Source organism: Nicotiana tomentosiformis, chromosome 5 (genome assembly GCF_000390325.3).
Source record: "Nicotiana tomentosiformis chromosome 5, ASM39032v3, whole genome shotgun sequence".
In the NCBI taxonomy this organism is placed as follows: Eukaryota; Viridiplantae; Streptophyta; class Magnoliopsida; order Solanales; family Solanaceae; genus Nicotiana; species Nicotiana tomentosiformis.
The window spans coordinates 125500788-125515439 of record NC_090816.1 but is presented as its reverse complement, the minus strand read 5'-3'; the positions used below and the strand labels follow the sequence as shown (position 1 = coordinate 125515439).

General features: G+C 36.1%; 1 protein-coding gene across 1 annotated transcript; it reads right to left on the bottom strand.

The window, feature by feature from the left end:
* Window positions 1-1908: 1908 nt before the first annotated feature.
* LOC104120711 (pumilio homolog 4-like) lies at window positions 1909-8554 on the bottom strand. Its single transcript, XM_009632531.4, has 11 exons — window positions 8328-8554; window positions 6982-7624; window positions 5474-6104; window positions 4958-5384; window positions 4733-4874; window positions 4511-4618; window positions 3526-3738; window positions 3337-3447; window positions 2862-3056; window positions 2545-2719; window positions 1909-2306 (listed from the first exon to the last, which is right to left on the bottom strand). Exons 2-11 carry the CDS (start codon window positions 7552-7554, stop codon window positions 2248-2250), a joined length of 2634 nt encoding a protein of 877 aa, XP_009630826.1. The 5' UTR covers window positions 7555-7624; window positions 8328-8554; the 3' UTR covers window positions 1909-2247.
* Between the last annotated feature and the right edge of the window lie 6098 nt (window positions 8555-14652).

Below are 14652 nucleotides of genomic sequence, written 5' to 3'. Positions count from 1 at the left end.
TAGTTGTATAATTGTCAATCAATAAATTTTGAAGGTGTTTGACTCTCCACAATTGACAACCATTAAAAAGCTCCGAAACTTTGAAATCGAATTTGGGTTTTCAAAAACTATATAGTAAAGTTGTAGTATAATTTTATTCTGTTGTAGTTATATATATATATATATATATATATATATATATATATATTTTATTTGAATGTTGTATGAAAGTTGAAAAATAGTTGTATAATGTATGAATCGTTGTATAAAATTTGTATTTAAGTTATCAATACCATCTTTTTACATAATGTTGTTGATATGTATCAACACTGTATTAAGAGAATAAGTTTTGATTGAAATTTTAGAGAGGAAGAAGCACACACTACAAACAAAATATATACAAATCGGATACAAAATATATATAAAAGACATATTGTATAAAATTTGTATTTAAGTTGTGTGATATTGTAGTAGTATTTAATTGGGTAGAAATAATATATGAAAGTTGTAGATAAGTTGCAAATAAGTTATATGATATATAATTAGTTGTATGAAATTTATTTTTACTATGTATGTTGTTGTAGATATTCAAATTTGCATTAAATTTGTACGAAATTTATTTTTAATTTGTATGTTAATGTACCATATATTGTTCTTAGAAATAGAGATTTTATGTGTTTAGTTTGAATATAAATATGCAATGAAGTTTAGATTCAGTAGAAGTTCTCTTTTAGATTATGCTGATGAATAATTGTTGATTCCTTGAGAAACATAATTACAACTCTGTCCTATGTATTATATAAGAATTTCTATTATATACAAACTAAAGGAAGAGCATTTGCTGATTGAGCAAGAACAATATTTGGATCATAGATTTCGTAGTACTCGCTTTGTTTCTTTTTATATGGTATTATTTCCTTATTAATCAGTTTTAAAAAGAAAGTCTAACTTTCTATCTTTGAAAACAATTTAATTTTAAACTTCTCCGTTTATCTCCAATAACATGATTTTCTAGCCACAAAAATCTATGGCTTGTTTACGACCAATATATATTCTCGAGGTTCTAACATTTCCATCACCAAAAACGGCTACGCATAATTCAACTAGAAAATAAATTGGCAATATTGTATACCTTTATGGATTGCAAGTAAAGTGGGATCACTTCCTTACTTGATTCATAAGTCACATTTATAACTACGATTTATGTGTTTGGGTTCATTTCCTCGGCTCCACCTTCAACCTTCCAACTTCCATTCCAAAGGAAAATAAGCATAAACCTCAATTTTTCATATAAGCTTCATGTTCTTAATTTTTTTTTTTGGTAACCGTTCATTAAAAGTTGAAATATATAACTATGCTTAGTTCAACATAAATTGGGATAAACTATACAAATCATCACAAGCCATGTTGCTTAGTTTAAACTAATCTTCTACCAATATTATGCAAATACGATTGAAAAAGTATCAAAACTTCTATATATTTTCTAAATGCATATATCTTTAACCACCTACAGTAATAATACTAACACCTAAAACACACATTATATATTCATTAGTTTGATATAAACACAGAGCGTGTCATAAGTTTTTTTTTTCATATAGTAATCGACTTTCAAATCCCTTTGAGTTTATGTATTATCTCCGCGTCACTTCTAGTTCGTGCAGTTACATCAACCTGTCAATCTTAGAACCAATATACCAACAAATTAGAATTTTGCTATTTGGTACTAATCAAACTAACTAAATTGAATGTTATTCAAAATTATTTAATAAAAAGTTATAAGCTGAAAAAGCTCAATAATATTAGATGAGTTACTAAATTGACTGATATCCAATTAGTACAAGACTCTGAACCAAGTGGAGCTCAGAACATGAATTGATAGTACACAGATAACATGCACCACCAACCAGATACATATTTACACTAGAATTTATTAGCAAAATAAAAACATTTTCATATGTAAAATACCCTCAAAATTTTATGCTAGAGAAGTATCAGCTTCTCAAACACTTGATGAATGTTAAGACTTATATACAGTAGTTAAAAAACATTTGTAAAATAAGTTGCCTCATTTCTCTATTCTAACATAGCTCTTAGTGAGAATAATTACAGGTTTTCCATTTACATTTCAAGAAAGGAAATTATAAAGACTTATTTAGGCAGGAGCAAAGTTGAAGTGCTGCTTATTTACAACCATTTATCAGCCTCCTAAAACAAGCAATGCCAAAAGATTGCAGAATTTGTCAGCTGTACAAAAGAAGAATGTCTTCAATTCCTCAAAATTGGATTGCCTCGCGAAGAATTCGAAGATAAAGCTACATGTTTCTCTGGAAAAAGATGACGCAAGCAAGGATCGTTAGAAGTTGCTTAAAGAACAGTGTTTAGCACGCACGAGACATTGTACAACAACAACAACAACATACCAAGTAAAATCCTACGAGTGGGGTCTGGGGAGGGTGTGTACGCAGATCTTACCCCTACCTTGTGAAGGTAGACAAGCTTGTTTCCGAGACATTATAAGTATATATATCTAGATAATTTTACCTAAACAAGGGGGGTACTAACCTCCTGTTGCGATGAGCTTTTCAACGCGAGATACAATGTGTTTTCCATAAGTGTACTTCTTGAGAGCAGTAAGGTGTATTCTAATGCGAGAAAGAATTAGCTCGCGGCTCTGATCATCACATGTCTCTAGAACCTTCTGCACTACATAGTTTCCGAAAGGATCCTTCATCATAGCCTACATTTGGAAAATTAAAGTGATTATAGTTGAAAGAAGTAAGAACATCAGACTTTTAACATCTTTACTTTTCATTGTTGTTCCTTTTAAATGCAGAACAGAATGGTGCAAAAATCTCTGAAAATCAAGAATAGTGACAGACCTGTAGAGGCTCATTTTCTTGTGTCGAACCAAGCATCTCATTCACCAGGAGTTGACACTCCTCTGGCGTTGCAAAGATCAAGCACTTCTCAACGACGTTAGAAGCATATTTGTGCTGACTCATCTTTACAATTTGTCCAGTAAGTTTGTCTATTATAACAGACCTCTCGTGTGGTTTACCGTGTTGCAGTACATGCTAATCAAGTAAGAGGAAGGCTAAATCAGGACCAGAACAGAAGAGTAATAAGTCATAGTACAAAAAATCAAGAATTGCAGACTATATACTGCAATCGCAAAGCTAAAAAAATGATAGTTAGTAGTCTAGTGAACAGTAGTTCTTAAGCACTACTAACACTTAAGCGGAATATAGAAGTCTGAACATGAAATCCAAAACCGGTATCACTTATTTAGGGAAGGAGTCGGATGTCAAGTAATGATGAAATGTAAGGAGCAAATCTCTTAATTATGTCGATTACCTGAATGACATAGTTTCCATACTGATCCAACACTAGAGTACCAACAGCTTGCATTATCTCGTCCATAATAATCTTTTGTGTGTCTGAGTCGTTACAGTGCTCAAGAACTCTCTGACAATTAACAAATCCAAATTGATTAAAGGAACTTAAACACCAAATCAAAGAACTAAAAAGATAGCAGATCATTACCTGAATTACACGACAGCCATAAGGATGTGTAGACAATGACACAACTTGCCCAAAGAAGGAAGCTACAATAAGGTGAATTCTATCTTGAGGTACATGTTCTATGCACTTTTGAATAACATGATTACCGTTCTGATCACGAACACATTTCATTACATAGCCATCCAGTTCTATAACCATTTTAGTTTGCAGTTCCACATCAAAGACCTCCAAAGCCTGTGATCACATAATATGTTTCAATCCGAAATCCAGAAAAAAGGGACAACAGGATGAACTACTAAGCAAGGATATAATACTCAATAAACTATTAATCCAACCACATAATACTCTTATCTCTTTTGCCGACTATAGATATGATAGAAACAGGTACAACAACAACAACAAACCTAGTGGAGTCCCACAAGTGGGGTCTAGGGAGGGTAGTATGTGTGCAGATTGCATACCTTACCCCTATCCTGGGGAAGTAGAGAGGTTGTTTCCGATAGACCCTCGGTTCAAGAAGATGAAAAAAACAATAGAAACAAGTAATAACAACAATAAAGGCCAGAAAGATAATAATAGCAATCGAAGAGCCAGAAAAACAGATGGAAGAAAGTTATAGCAACAAGCAGTAACAACGGCTAAATACTAGGAAACTGAAGCGGAAGACAGTAAGAAAACATCATGTAATACTAGCAATCTAAGAACAAGACACTATCAGACTAGTCCTAAAAAACCTGATACGGAACAGAAAAACGCTCGACTATCTACTAACCTTCTATCGTGATTCTCGACCTCCACACCTTCCTATAAGGGCGACAGAAACAAGTATAACCAATAAACACCCAACAGAAACCACCAGTGATCTCTATATAATGCTAAAAATAATTTGCCTCAAAATTTTCAGATGCTATCTGAGATACAGAGGAACATTTTGCTACTAACAAAGTATTCATGTCATTCTGGAACTTGACCAAGCAATTATACAGAATAAAGTATAAGGATCAACCTTCTGAATAACTCTGCATCCATACATTTGAAGACTCAGAGGCAAAACATGACCAATAAGTTGCCTCGCTAATTCCTTTCTTTGACTCTCCGTTCCGTGCTCAAGGAACTGCATATATTTATTAAAAATGACCATAAATACAAAGTTCATCTAGATCCGGATAATGTCCACTTAAAAAGGAAAAAAATATAATATTATGATAGTATAAATGACAATACATACCTTCTGAATGACATAATTTCCAAAGACATCGGTCATCAAACTGTGAGCATGAGGAAGAATTTCTGGGAATATCTTCATCTTTTCTTCAACAGTGGCAGTTTCCAGCTTCTTTTGAATAAATCGACTCCCATACTGATCCTTACTAGGTAATAAAACAACGCAAAATAAGAGGAAAAAAGAAAGATGATATCAATAAAGTATATACAAAATACAGCTTGCGCACACCTGAATTCTACGACATGATTGAGAACATCCAAAAGATCCAACGACCTGGGCTTGTTCTTGAGATCGTCCAGTAAAGATGGAACAACCCTTCCTTCAGCAACATTGTCTGAATACCATGAATTCGCTAACTTATTTTCTTGACACGGTATAATAGCTGAGCCAAGAGCATGAGTCGAATGATACTGATCCCTTAAGCTGTAACAATTATGTAGAAAAGACGAGGGATATTGTTGCTTCTGTTGCGGGAGTGATGTGTCAGCATACATAGTTCCAAGAACTTTTAAGTCTGTATTGCCATGAGAAGCTCCAACAAAATTTCTTCCCTTTGAAGAATTATCTACAGAAGTTTTCTGTAGGTATTGGGTAGCCTCCTTGCTGTCGCTCCTCAAATGGCGTCCATTCGCGCTGACACCATTTAACTGAACACCTGACAGATTTTTGAACAATGTGAGCAATAAAAGTATTTGGATTCAAAATATAATGCACAAGATATCATGATTGAGCAGTAACGCTTACCAAGATTTCCATTCAACGCCACGTTCAGCTTCTGATTGTATTTGTATCCACCAGGTATATATCCAGTAGAATCAACAATTTGATAATTATTGACTTGGTGCTGGACATTAGATTTTTGACTCACAAACTCAGGACTCAACGTCCTTAGGAAATTCGCACGTCCATCTATGTAGAAGGTAGAATTATGGTCCCTTAAAACATCTTTATTTTTCACAAGATCAGCAGACTCGGAAGCTGTATCCAAATTTTCAGCTCCACAGTATTCCATAAACTGTTGGTGATCACCCTGCCTGTAACCACTTGATACTCTAATTTGAAACCAAGACTGCTGCGTATTATCATCATAGTGAAGTTGAGATAAAGAGGTAATGTCAATTCCATCACTGTGGCCAACTGAAAGCTGAGGACTAGGTGATTTTGTAAATGGATGAGGCTCAGGTGTTCCACTCCTTCTTTGTGATGAACCGATTGCAGATGTGAAAGAATTAGTGTGACATGGCTTAGGATGCTGAACTTTTTGCACTCCAGAAAAGCCGGGGGGAGCTTTTCCGGTATGCAATGCCTCTGTGGTTTCTGTGCTTGTAGAGTGTGAAAGATCAGCGGATGAGCGTGCAGGTTGGTCAAGTCCTTCCTGAAAAAATAAAATCTCATTTTGATATTGGAAAATTCAGAAGTATCATGTAAAGTAGAGGAGGAGAAGGGACTGTCTTTTCTGAAATTCATGCGTCTTGGTTTGGAAGATCAATAACTACGAGACAAAAGAAAATTCGTCCCGATTGATGCTTCCTTATAATAGGACTCCTATCTTCAGACATATTATCAGTAAATGGCTAGTCTATTTGATGGTATCTCCATAATAAAGAAACTGAAAGCCTTTTTTTAAATACTTTATTGCATTTTTCCCTGAAAATTATTAAATGCCATTTATCATAAATTGCAGTATAAAACTGATACTTGAGGACTACTTGCTCACTAGAAGAACTTTTTGTTTGATCACTAAGCTTTACCTATATTGTGTGGACTCTTCAAAATGCTGCCGCAACCGTGTTGAACCCTCTGAAAATACACTACTTTTGGAGGGTCTGACACGCACCTAGCGACATTTTCGAAAAGTCCGAGCAACATAGAATTGTACCATGTGCACCAAAAAAGAAAAAACAATGCTAATACTCCCTACATCTCAATTTATATGATGTTGTTTGATTGGGAACAAAGTTTAAGAAAGAAAGTAAGACTTTTTTAAAACTTAGTCTAAAACAAGCGATAGATATTTGTGTGGCATAAATCATCTCATTAAGGGTAAAACGAAAAGTTTAAAGTTAAACTGTTTCTAACTACAGAAAGATGTCGTTCACATAAATTGGGACTGAGGGAGAATGTCACAAGCACACATCAACATGGAAAAAAGGAGGTAAATTATTTATATCAATGAACTAAATACGAAACATCTGGATAAAGAAAAGATGCTAAGGGAAGTAATATACCAGCACAAGACAAGAGACTATCACCTGAACTATGTCCGCAAAACTCTTTTTCCTTACACCAATTCCAGAGCTTGGTTCTAACGTTCCTCGCGAAAGATTCCTCGCAGCAGCCTTCCTCAGATTTATCATTTCATTTTCTGCTCTTTGTATAGGAAAACCAGGCTGCATCGCGAACAAGGATGAATTGCCACCTTGTTCAATCCTCTGAGCGATTCTCCAATCCTCTCGAGATAACAATGGTGGGGGCAATCTTGGATTAAGATTGACATTTGAGTAATAGTATGCTAAGTACGCTGGATGTGATCGAATTTGTTCTTCTGTCAAAATTTCACTACTAGTGGAATTACCATTGTTGTTACCGTTATTACTACTAGATTGTGCTAAATTGGAATTCTTAAACAAACTTCCAACAGCATTCAATGATCCTTCAACAGTAGGAGGAGCACTACCACTTCTTGATATATTCAAATCTCTCTCCCTTTCACCAACTAAATCGCGATTATGTTGTTGTTGCTGCTGCTTTAGAAGTATCGATTCGAGCTCACTCTCCAAACTGTTCTTGCCCTTTAAATTCCCATTTGAATTTGGTGCCATCATCTTATCACAATTACTTATATTCACATTGGACGCACAATGTTATGATCTACACTCTGTGTTGTCATGTCAACTATATAAACCCCATTAAACACAAAAATAATCAGGTAAAACCACAACACAAATTAGAAAGAGTCAAAAATCAATACCAGTAAAGATATAACACATCAAATCAGAATACAGCAAGAAGCAAGATTATACTAACTACCAAACTAAAAGTAAACACCTTTACTGGATTACAGTGAAGGGCAGCCAGTGCACTAAGCTCCCGCTATGCGCGGGGTCGGGGAAGGGCCAGACTACAAGGGTCTAATGTACGCAGCCTTACATTGCTGCAAGAGGCGGAGTAATTTCTAAAAAAAATTAAAAAAAATCAATAACCACAAAAAAAAAAAAAAAAAAAACATATCCTATTTCGCAACCCCAAAATGCCAAGAACAATTAACACACTATACAAACAGCGGTAACAAGGGAAATCGCACCTAAAATTTGATTGTTGTCACTACATTAGAAGCTTCCCTTTTGTTAAAGAATTCAACAATTTATATATGTATAAAAAATATTATTTTTACCCTATTTATGCCATATTAGTTTTTGACAAAGGAGATTCAATTGAACACCCTTCATTGTACATAGCTCTGCCGTTGAGTACAAACATCAAATTCAAACATAAAATTGCACGAAATTCAATAACTTTTAACACATAACAAACGTGTAATTCAAGAAAATACAAGACAATTAAAAAGAGGGTATATATGAAAAGCAAAAATACGTACATTGATAGAAGAATCTTGGTGTTTCCATACGACAATCTAGGAAAAGGGGTTGTGTGAAAACATGGAAAAAGGGCAATATGTGCTAAGTATTATAGGAATAACCAAAAATCAAACAATTTAGCAATGATTAAGGTTGTTTAATTCTTGTATGACGTTAATTGCTTGTGCTCCTATTGTTGGGGATGGGTTGTGGTTTTACGTGCATGGGGCTTTGTTGGTTAATTAGTACTTTGAACAACGTGACAATAATTCATGTTGTTTCTTAAAGTGATAAAGATGTATAGGAACGTGTCATATCGAGAAGACTTAGGGACTTAGCTAGGAGAAAATATTGGAAATTTGGAACTAAAATTCTCCTAAAAAGTTGTGGAATCTTGTTTCGGAAAGTTCTTAAATTATATACTATGAGTTATGACAATGTAAAAAAAATTGGTTATAATTAGCGCTGGAGTCAGGATTTAAAGTTTAAATTTGTCACTAAACCCATAACTCGTTTTAATTACTGGATTGCATTACAAGATATACCCATTTATAAAACTCACTTTCATGATATACCGAAGTTTTGAAATTATATCAAATATCCCAAAAATATTACATCCTATACCTTCTTATATTCTATAACGTGTCACAATATTCTACTTTGGAATACGTTTAATAGCCTAATAAGGAGAACAATATCCACCAAACATATCATATTATTTTAGTGAAGAATACAATATACAAACCACATACCACAATATTCTAATTTGGAATACAGTATTCGAACAAAATATACAACAATATTCTAATTTGGAATATACTATTCAAACCAAACATATTACATAAACTAAACATACTATATCATTCTAATTTGGAATACAATATCCAAATCAAACATATGATAATTTTCTAATTTGGAACACATTATTCAAAATAAACATGCTACAATATTCTAATTTGGAATTAATATCCAAAATCCAAACTAAACATACCACGATATTCTAATTTGGAATACACAGTATTCTAATTTTGGAATACAATAGGTATACAAGATAAAATAAATTTATAAAGTAGGTATACAAGGTAAAATACTTGTATAAAGTAGGTATACAAGGTAAAATTATTATTTTAATAGTATATGATGTTAACTGGTGTTTTCAATGGGCATATCGTGGAGATAATCCAATATTTATACATATTTAATGAATTTCCTAATATAAATATAAAGTTTAAGTAAAAGCTAATGGTTTCATCCGAATCCGTATGCAATGTATTAGCTCCACCCCTAATTATAAGTGTAACTTAATATGCTATAGCAAGCTATTTGCTTTATTTTTCTAATTGTCGGATTATGTTTGTCATAAATAGTTACCCTTTTTATTGCAGGTAACTCAACATGATGATGTGAAAATGTTACATTGTTAGTACAGAGAGCTTAATCTTTTTAAGCTGAAAAAAAAAGTAGTTCCCTGTATCTCAATAACTCTAAATATGAAAATAGAAAAATAATTTAGAAATCACGTTTATTGAGGAGAAAATATTTGTAACGGAGAGGAGTCACATTCGTTTGTTGATTACTTCCGCCGTTCTGAAGATTGCTGGATATATTCTTTAGAGGAGCGGATCCACATTCTTGCTGGGTATTACAACTTCGCTTCAACTTCTTAGCCGATTCCGATTCCGATTCAGATTCTGGTTAATTCTCGCCGATTTCTTGGTTGGTCTAAATTCCAGAAAAAGCACAAAAATATTCGAAGTTTCTTCCATCACGACCTATAGGTGGAATTGGGTCGTGACAAGAACATTGCATTCTCTATGATAAGTATTGTTCCATTAGGCAGAGTTATAGTGGCTCTTACAGAGTCTTCAATTAGATTACTACTACCAGAAATTGTAGTAACATCTGCCTTACACATACCTAAATGAGAGAAATATTTCTTCTCTTTGAATATTGTATGTGTCGTACATGAATCAATTAAGCAAATATTTTTACAATGGAAATTTGATCCAAGTTTGCTTTGAGAGATATTCATATTTTCTTAGTCTTCTCAAAGAGCTTCTTGAGACGGTAGAGTCATGTGCTGATAACGTGTTATGAAATATAGCTCAAAGTAATAATATAGAATAAGGAAAAACAAGCTAAGAGATATAGAGAAAAAGAGAGGAGAGATTATTATTTTTTCTTCAATTGTGTGTATTTTCCTATCTATTACAAATTCAGGTTCTATTGTTCCTCTCTTGTCTTGATATTTTAATAGTTTGATATTTTAGCGCAATTGTATCTCCTTGCCTGCCTATTTTGTTCTTAAATCTTTAGTTAGTATTTTCCCTAGCATTATCAAATTAATTGCATTAGTGATAGTTTTGCTTACTTGTTTATATTGTTATCTACTGTTTACATCTTTATTTTGAACCTTTATTTCAAACATCCCCTAGTAGTTCTGTCCTAGTTTTGTACATTTTCTTTGTGACCTTTAGTTGTAGATTATAGCCCCCTTTTAGCTCTTGTATTGTATTTCTTCACCTATTTTTCTATCCTTTAGTTGTAGATTATAGTTCTTTTAGTTCCTTTATTTTATTTCTTTACCTTTTTTTTTCCCTATCCTTTAGTTGTAGATTATAGTTCTTTTAGTTCCTTTATTTTATTTCTTCACATGTTTTTTTTACCTTTAGTTGTAGATTATAGTTCCCGTTAGTTCCTTTATTTTTATTTCTTTACCTGTTTTGCGACCTTTAGTGGTATATTATATTTCGGTAACTCATTTTATTTTGTCGCTTTGTTTACGGGATAGTGCTTGCGTAGTGACTCCTAGATTATAGTGGCTTTGGTAAACGATGGTAGGGTAACGTCTTGTCCTCGGGGGTGTCAGCGCGGGGGAGGGGATGCAGGGGGGAGGTAAGGGAGGTAAGAGGGCTAAGGGAGCTATTAGGCTGAGAGTGGGGTCTTGGAACGTAGGAACTTTGACTGGAAAATCTGTAGATTTAGCAAAGATTCTCGAGAAAAGGAAGATTAATATATATTGTGTACAAGAGACTAGGTGGGTAGAAGATAAGGCGCGGGATATGAGCAGTTTTAGACTTTGGTATTCTGGGAGGGTGGGGGGCAGGAACGAGGTAGGTATCTTGGTTGATAAGGACCTATGTGAACTAGTGGTGGAGGTTAGGAGGGTGAATGATAGGCTGATGACTATTAAGCTAGTTGTTGGAGGTTTTACTTTGAACATAATCAGTGCGTACGCACCACAAGCATGCTTGGATGAGGAAGTCAAAAGGCATTTCTGGGAGGATTTGGATGAGATGGTGCGTGGTATCCCGCATACCGAGAAACTTTTCATAAGAGGAGATTTCAATGGCCATATTGGAGCTACCTCTTGGGGGGTATGATAATGTGAATGGTGGCTTTGGTTTTGGAGATAGAAACGGAAGAGGAACGTCTCTGCTGGACTTTGCTAGAGCATTTGATTTGGTGATAGCAAACTCGAGTTTTTCGAAGAAGAGGGAGCACTTGGTCACTTTTCGGAGTTCGGTGGCCGAGATTCAGATTGATTATTTACTCTGCAGGAAGTCCGATTGAGGTCTTTGCACAGATTGCAAGGTTATCTCGAGTGAGAACCTCTCGACCCTTCATAGGCTCCTGGTCATGGACCTTGAGATCACGGGGAAGAGGAGGAAGAGGGCAATGTATAGCCAATATAGGATCAAGTGGGGAGTCTTGACGGAAGCTAAAGCGCAGGAGTTGGGGGTCAAGTTGGTGACTATGGGGGCTTGGAGGAGTAGTGAGGACGCAAACGCTATGTGGACCACGATTGCGCAGTGCATTAGGGAAGCCACGAGAGAGGTATTAGGGGTCTACTCTAGTAGTCACAAGGGAGATTGGTGGTGGAATGGAGAGGTGCAAGAAAAAGTAAAAACCAAGAAAGCAGAGTATCTATAGCTAGTGTTAAGTGTAGACGAGGAGGAGAAGAAGGCGAATAGGAGCATTATAAGTTGGCTAAGAAAGAGGCAAAGCTAGCAGTTATGGCGGCCAAGACTGCAATTTTTAGTTGTTTGTATGAGGAACTCGAGGGCCGAGGTGGGGATAAGAGGTTGTTCAGGTTAGCCAAGGCGCAAGAAAGGAAGGCGCGTGACTTGGACCAAGTGAAGTACATAAAGGACGAAGAATGTAGAGTTTTGTTGGATGAGGGGCTTATCCGTCGGAGATGACAGACCTACTTCCATAGACTCTTGAGCGAGGAGGGGGATAAGAGCATTGTACTAGGTGATTTGGAACTCTCCGGTAGTCGTTGTGACTTTAGGTATTGTAGGTGGATTAGAGTTGATGAAGTTGAGGGGGCGATGCGTAAGATGAGCAGGGGCAAAGCGACCAGGCCGGAAGAAATCCCGGTAAAGTTTTGGAAGAGTACGGGCAAGGCAGGCTTGGAGTGGCTCAGTAGGTTATTTAATACCATTTTTAGAACTAAGAAGATGCTCGAAGAGTAGAGGTGGAGCACAATGGTTCCTGTATACAAGAACAAGGGTGATATCCCAAATTACAATAACTATCGGGGTATCAAGCTGCTTAGCCATACTATGAAAGTCTGGGAAAGAGTGGTAGAGCTAAGGGTGAGGAGGAGTGTATCTATTTTCGAGAACCAGTTTGGGTCTATGCCGGAGCGTTCGACTACAAAAGCCATCCACCTTGTTAGAAGATTGATGAAGCAGTATATGGAGAGAAAGAATGACTTACATATAGTGTTCATCTACTTAGAAAAGGCATAGGATAAAGTTCCGAGAGAGGTTTTGTGGAGATGTTTGGAGGATATAGGTGTACCTGTAGCCTATGTTAGGTTGATTAAGGACATGTATGATGGATTAAAGACCCGAGTGAGGACGGTGGATGGGGACTCAGACCATTTTTCGGTTATGATAGGGTTGCATCAGGGGTCGACACTCAGCCCTTTTTTGTTTGCTCTGGTGACGGACGTACTGACACGCCACATCCAAGGGTAGGTGCCGTGGTGCATGCTATTTGCAAATGATATTGTATTAATTAACAAGACGCGAGACAGTGTGAACACGCAATTAGAGGTATGAAGGCAGACCCTGGAATCTAAAGGTTCCAAGTTGAGCAGGACCAACACAGAATACTTAGAGTGTAAGTTCAGTGGCGAGACTTAAGGAGGGGAATGAGAGGTGAGGCTGGACTCGCAGGTCATCCCTAAGAGAGAGAGTTTTAAGTACCTCGGGTCTATTATTCAGGGGGATGGGGAGATTGATGAAGATGTCACACATCGTATTGGGGTGGGATGGATAAAATGGAGACTCGCTTCCGGTATTATGTGTGACAAGATGGTGCCACCGAAACTTAAGGATAAGTTCTACAGAGTGGTGGTCAGACCAACGATGTTGTATGGGGCTGAGTGTTAGCCAGTCAAGATCGCTCATGTCCAGAAGATCAAGGTAGCAGAGATGAGGATGTTGAGATGGGTGTGCGGGCACACCAGGTTAGATAGGATCAGAAATGAGGTTATTCGTGACAAGGTGGGTGTGGCCCCTATTGAGGATAAGATGCAGGAAGCACGGCTTAGGTGGTTTGGTTATGCGAGGAGGAGGAGCACAGACGCCCCGATGAGAAAGTGTGAGAGGTTGACATTGGAGGGCCTACAGAGAGGTAGAGGTAAGCCAAAGAAGAAGTGGTTATAGGTGATTAGGCAAGACATGACACAACTTCAGCTGACCGAGGACATGACCCTTGATAGGAAGGTATGGAGGTCGAGGATCATGGTAGTAGAGTAGGTAGTCTAGAGTGTTCATAAAGTAGTATTGACACGCAGTCTCATTTTCTGTTGGTAGTAGGTTTTTATGCCTAACCATTATTTTCTTTCATTGTTGATTACCTTACTATCTTGTTGTTTTTATTCTGCTTTTATATGATTTTTTGGTACTGTCCCTTTTTGTCTATATTTTTATTAATGTGGTGTTTATGCTTTCCTGAGCCGAGGGTTAATTGGAAACAACCTCTCTGTCCTCACAAGGTAGGGATAAGGTCTGCGTACACACTACTCTCCCCAGATCTCACGGTGTGAGATAATATTGGGTATGTTGTTATTGCTAGGTTCTTTTTTCATATTTTGTAAGTGTTGTGACAGCAATTTGTTGTTGATCTTTTGGTATATATTACTTGTATTATTTGTTTTTTGAATTTGTACTCCTTCAAATTTGTCAGTTCATAAATTTGGCTTCTCATAATACTATATGCATTGTTTTACTTTACTTCTCAACCAAAGAACAACTCTTATTTTAGAAACGGAAAAAGGTCCAAATATGCCCTTATACTATACGAAATTGAGCACATTTGCCCTTCACT

Coding starts and splice junctions, on each gene's coding strand:
- LOC104120711 (XM_009632531.4), bottom strand. CDS start 7,554: ATGATGGCACCAAATTCAAATGGGAATTTAAAGGGCAAGAACAGTTTG. Junction 5,385..5,473: donor GGCGTTGAATGGAAATCTTG/GTAAGCGTTACT, acceptor AAAATCTGTCAG/GTGTTCAGTTAAATGGTGTC. Junction 3,057..3,336: donor ATGGAAACTATGTCATTCAG/GTAATCGACATA, acceptor TTACTTGATTAG/CATGTACTGCAACACGGTAA.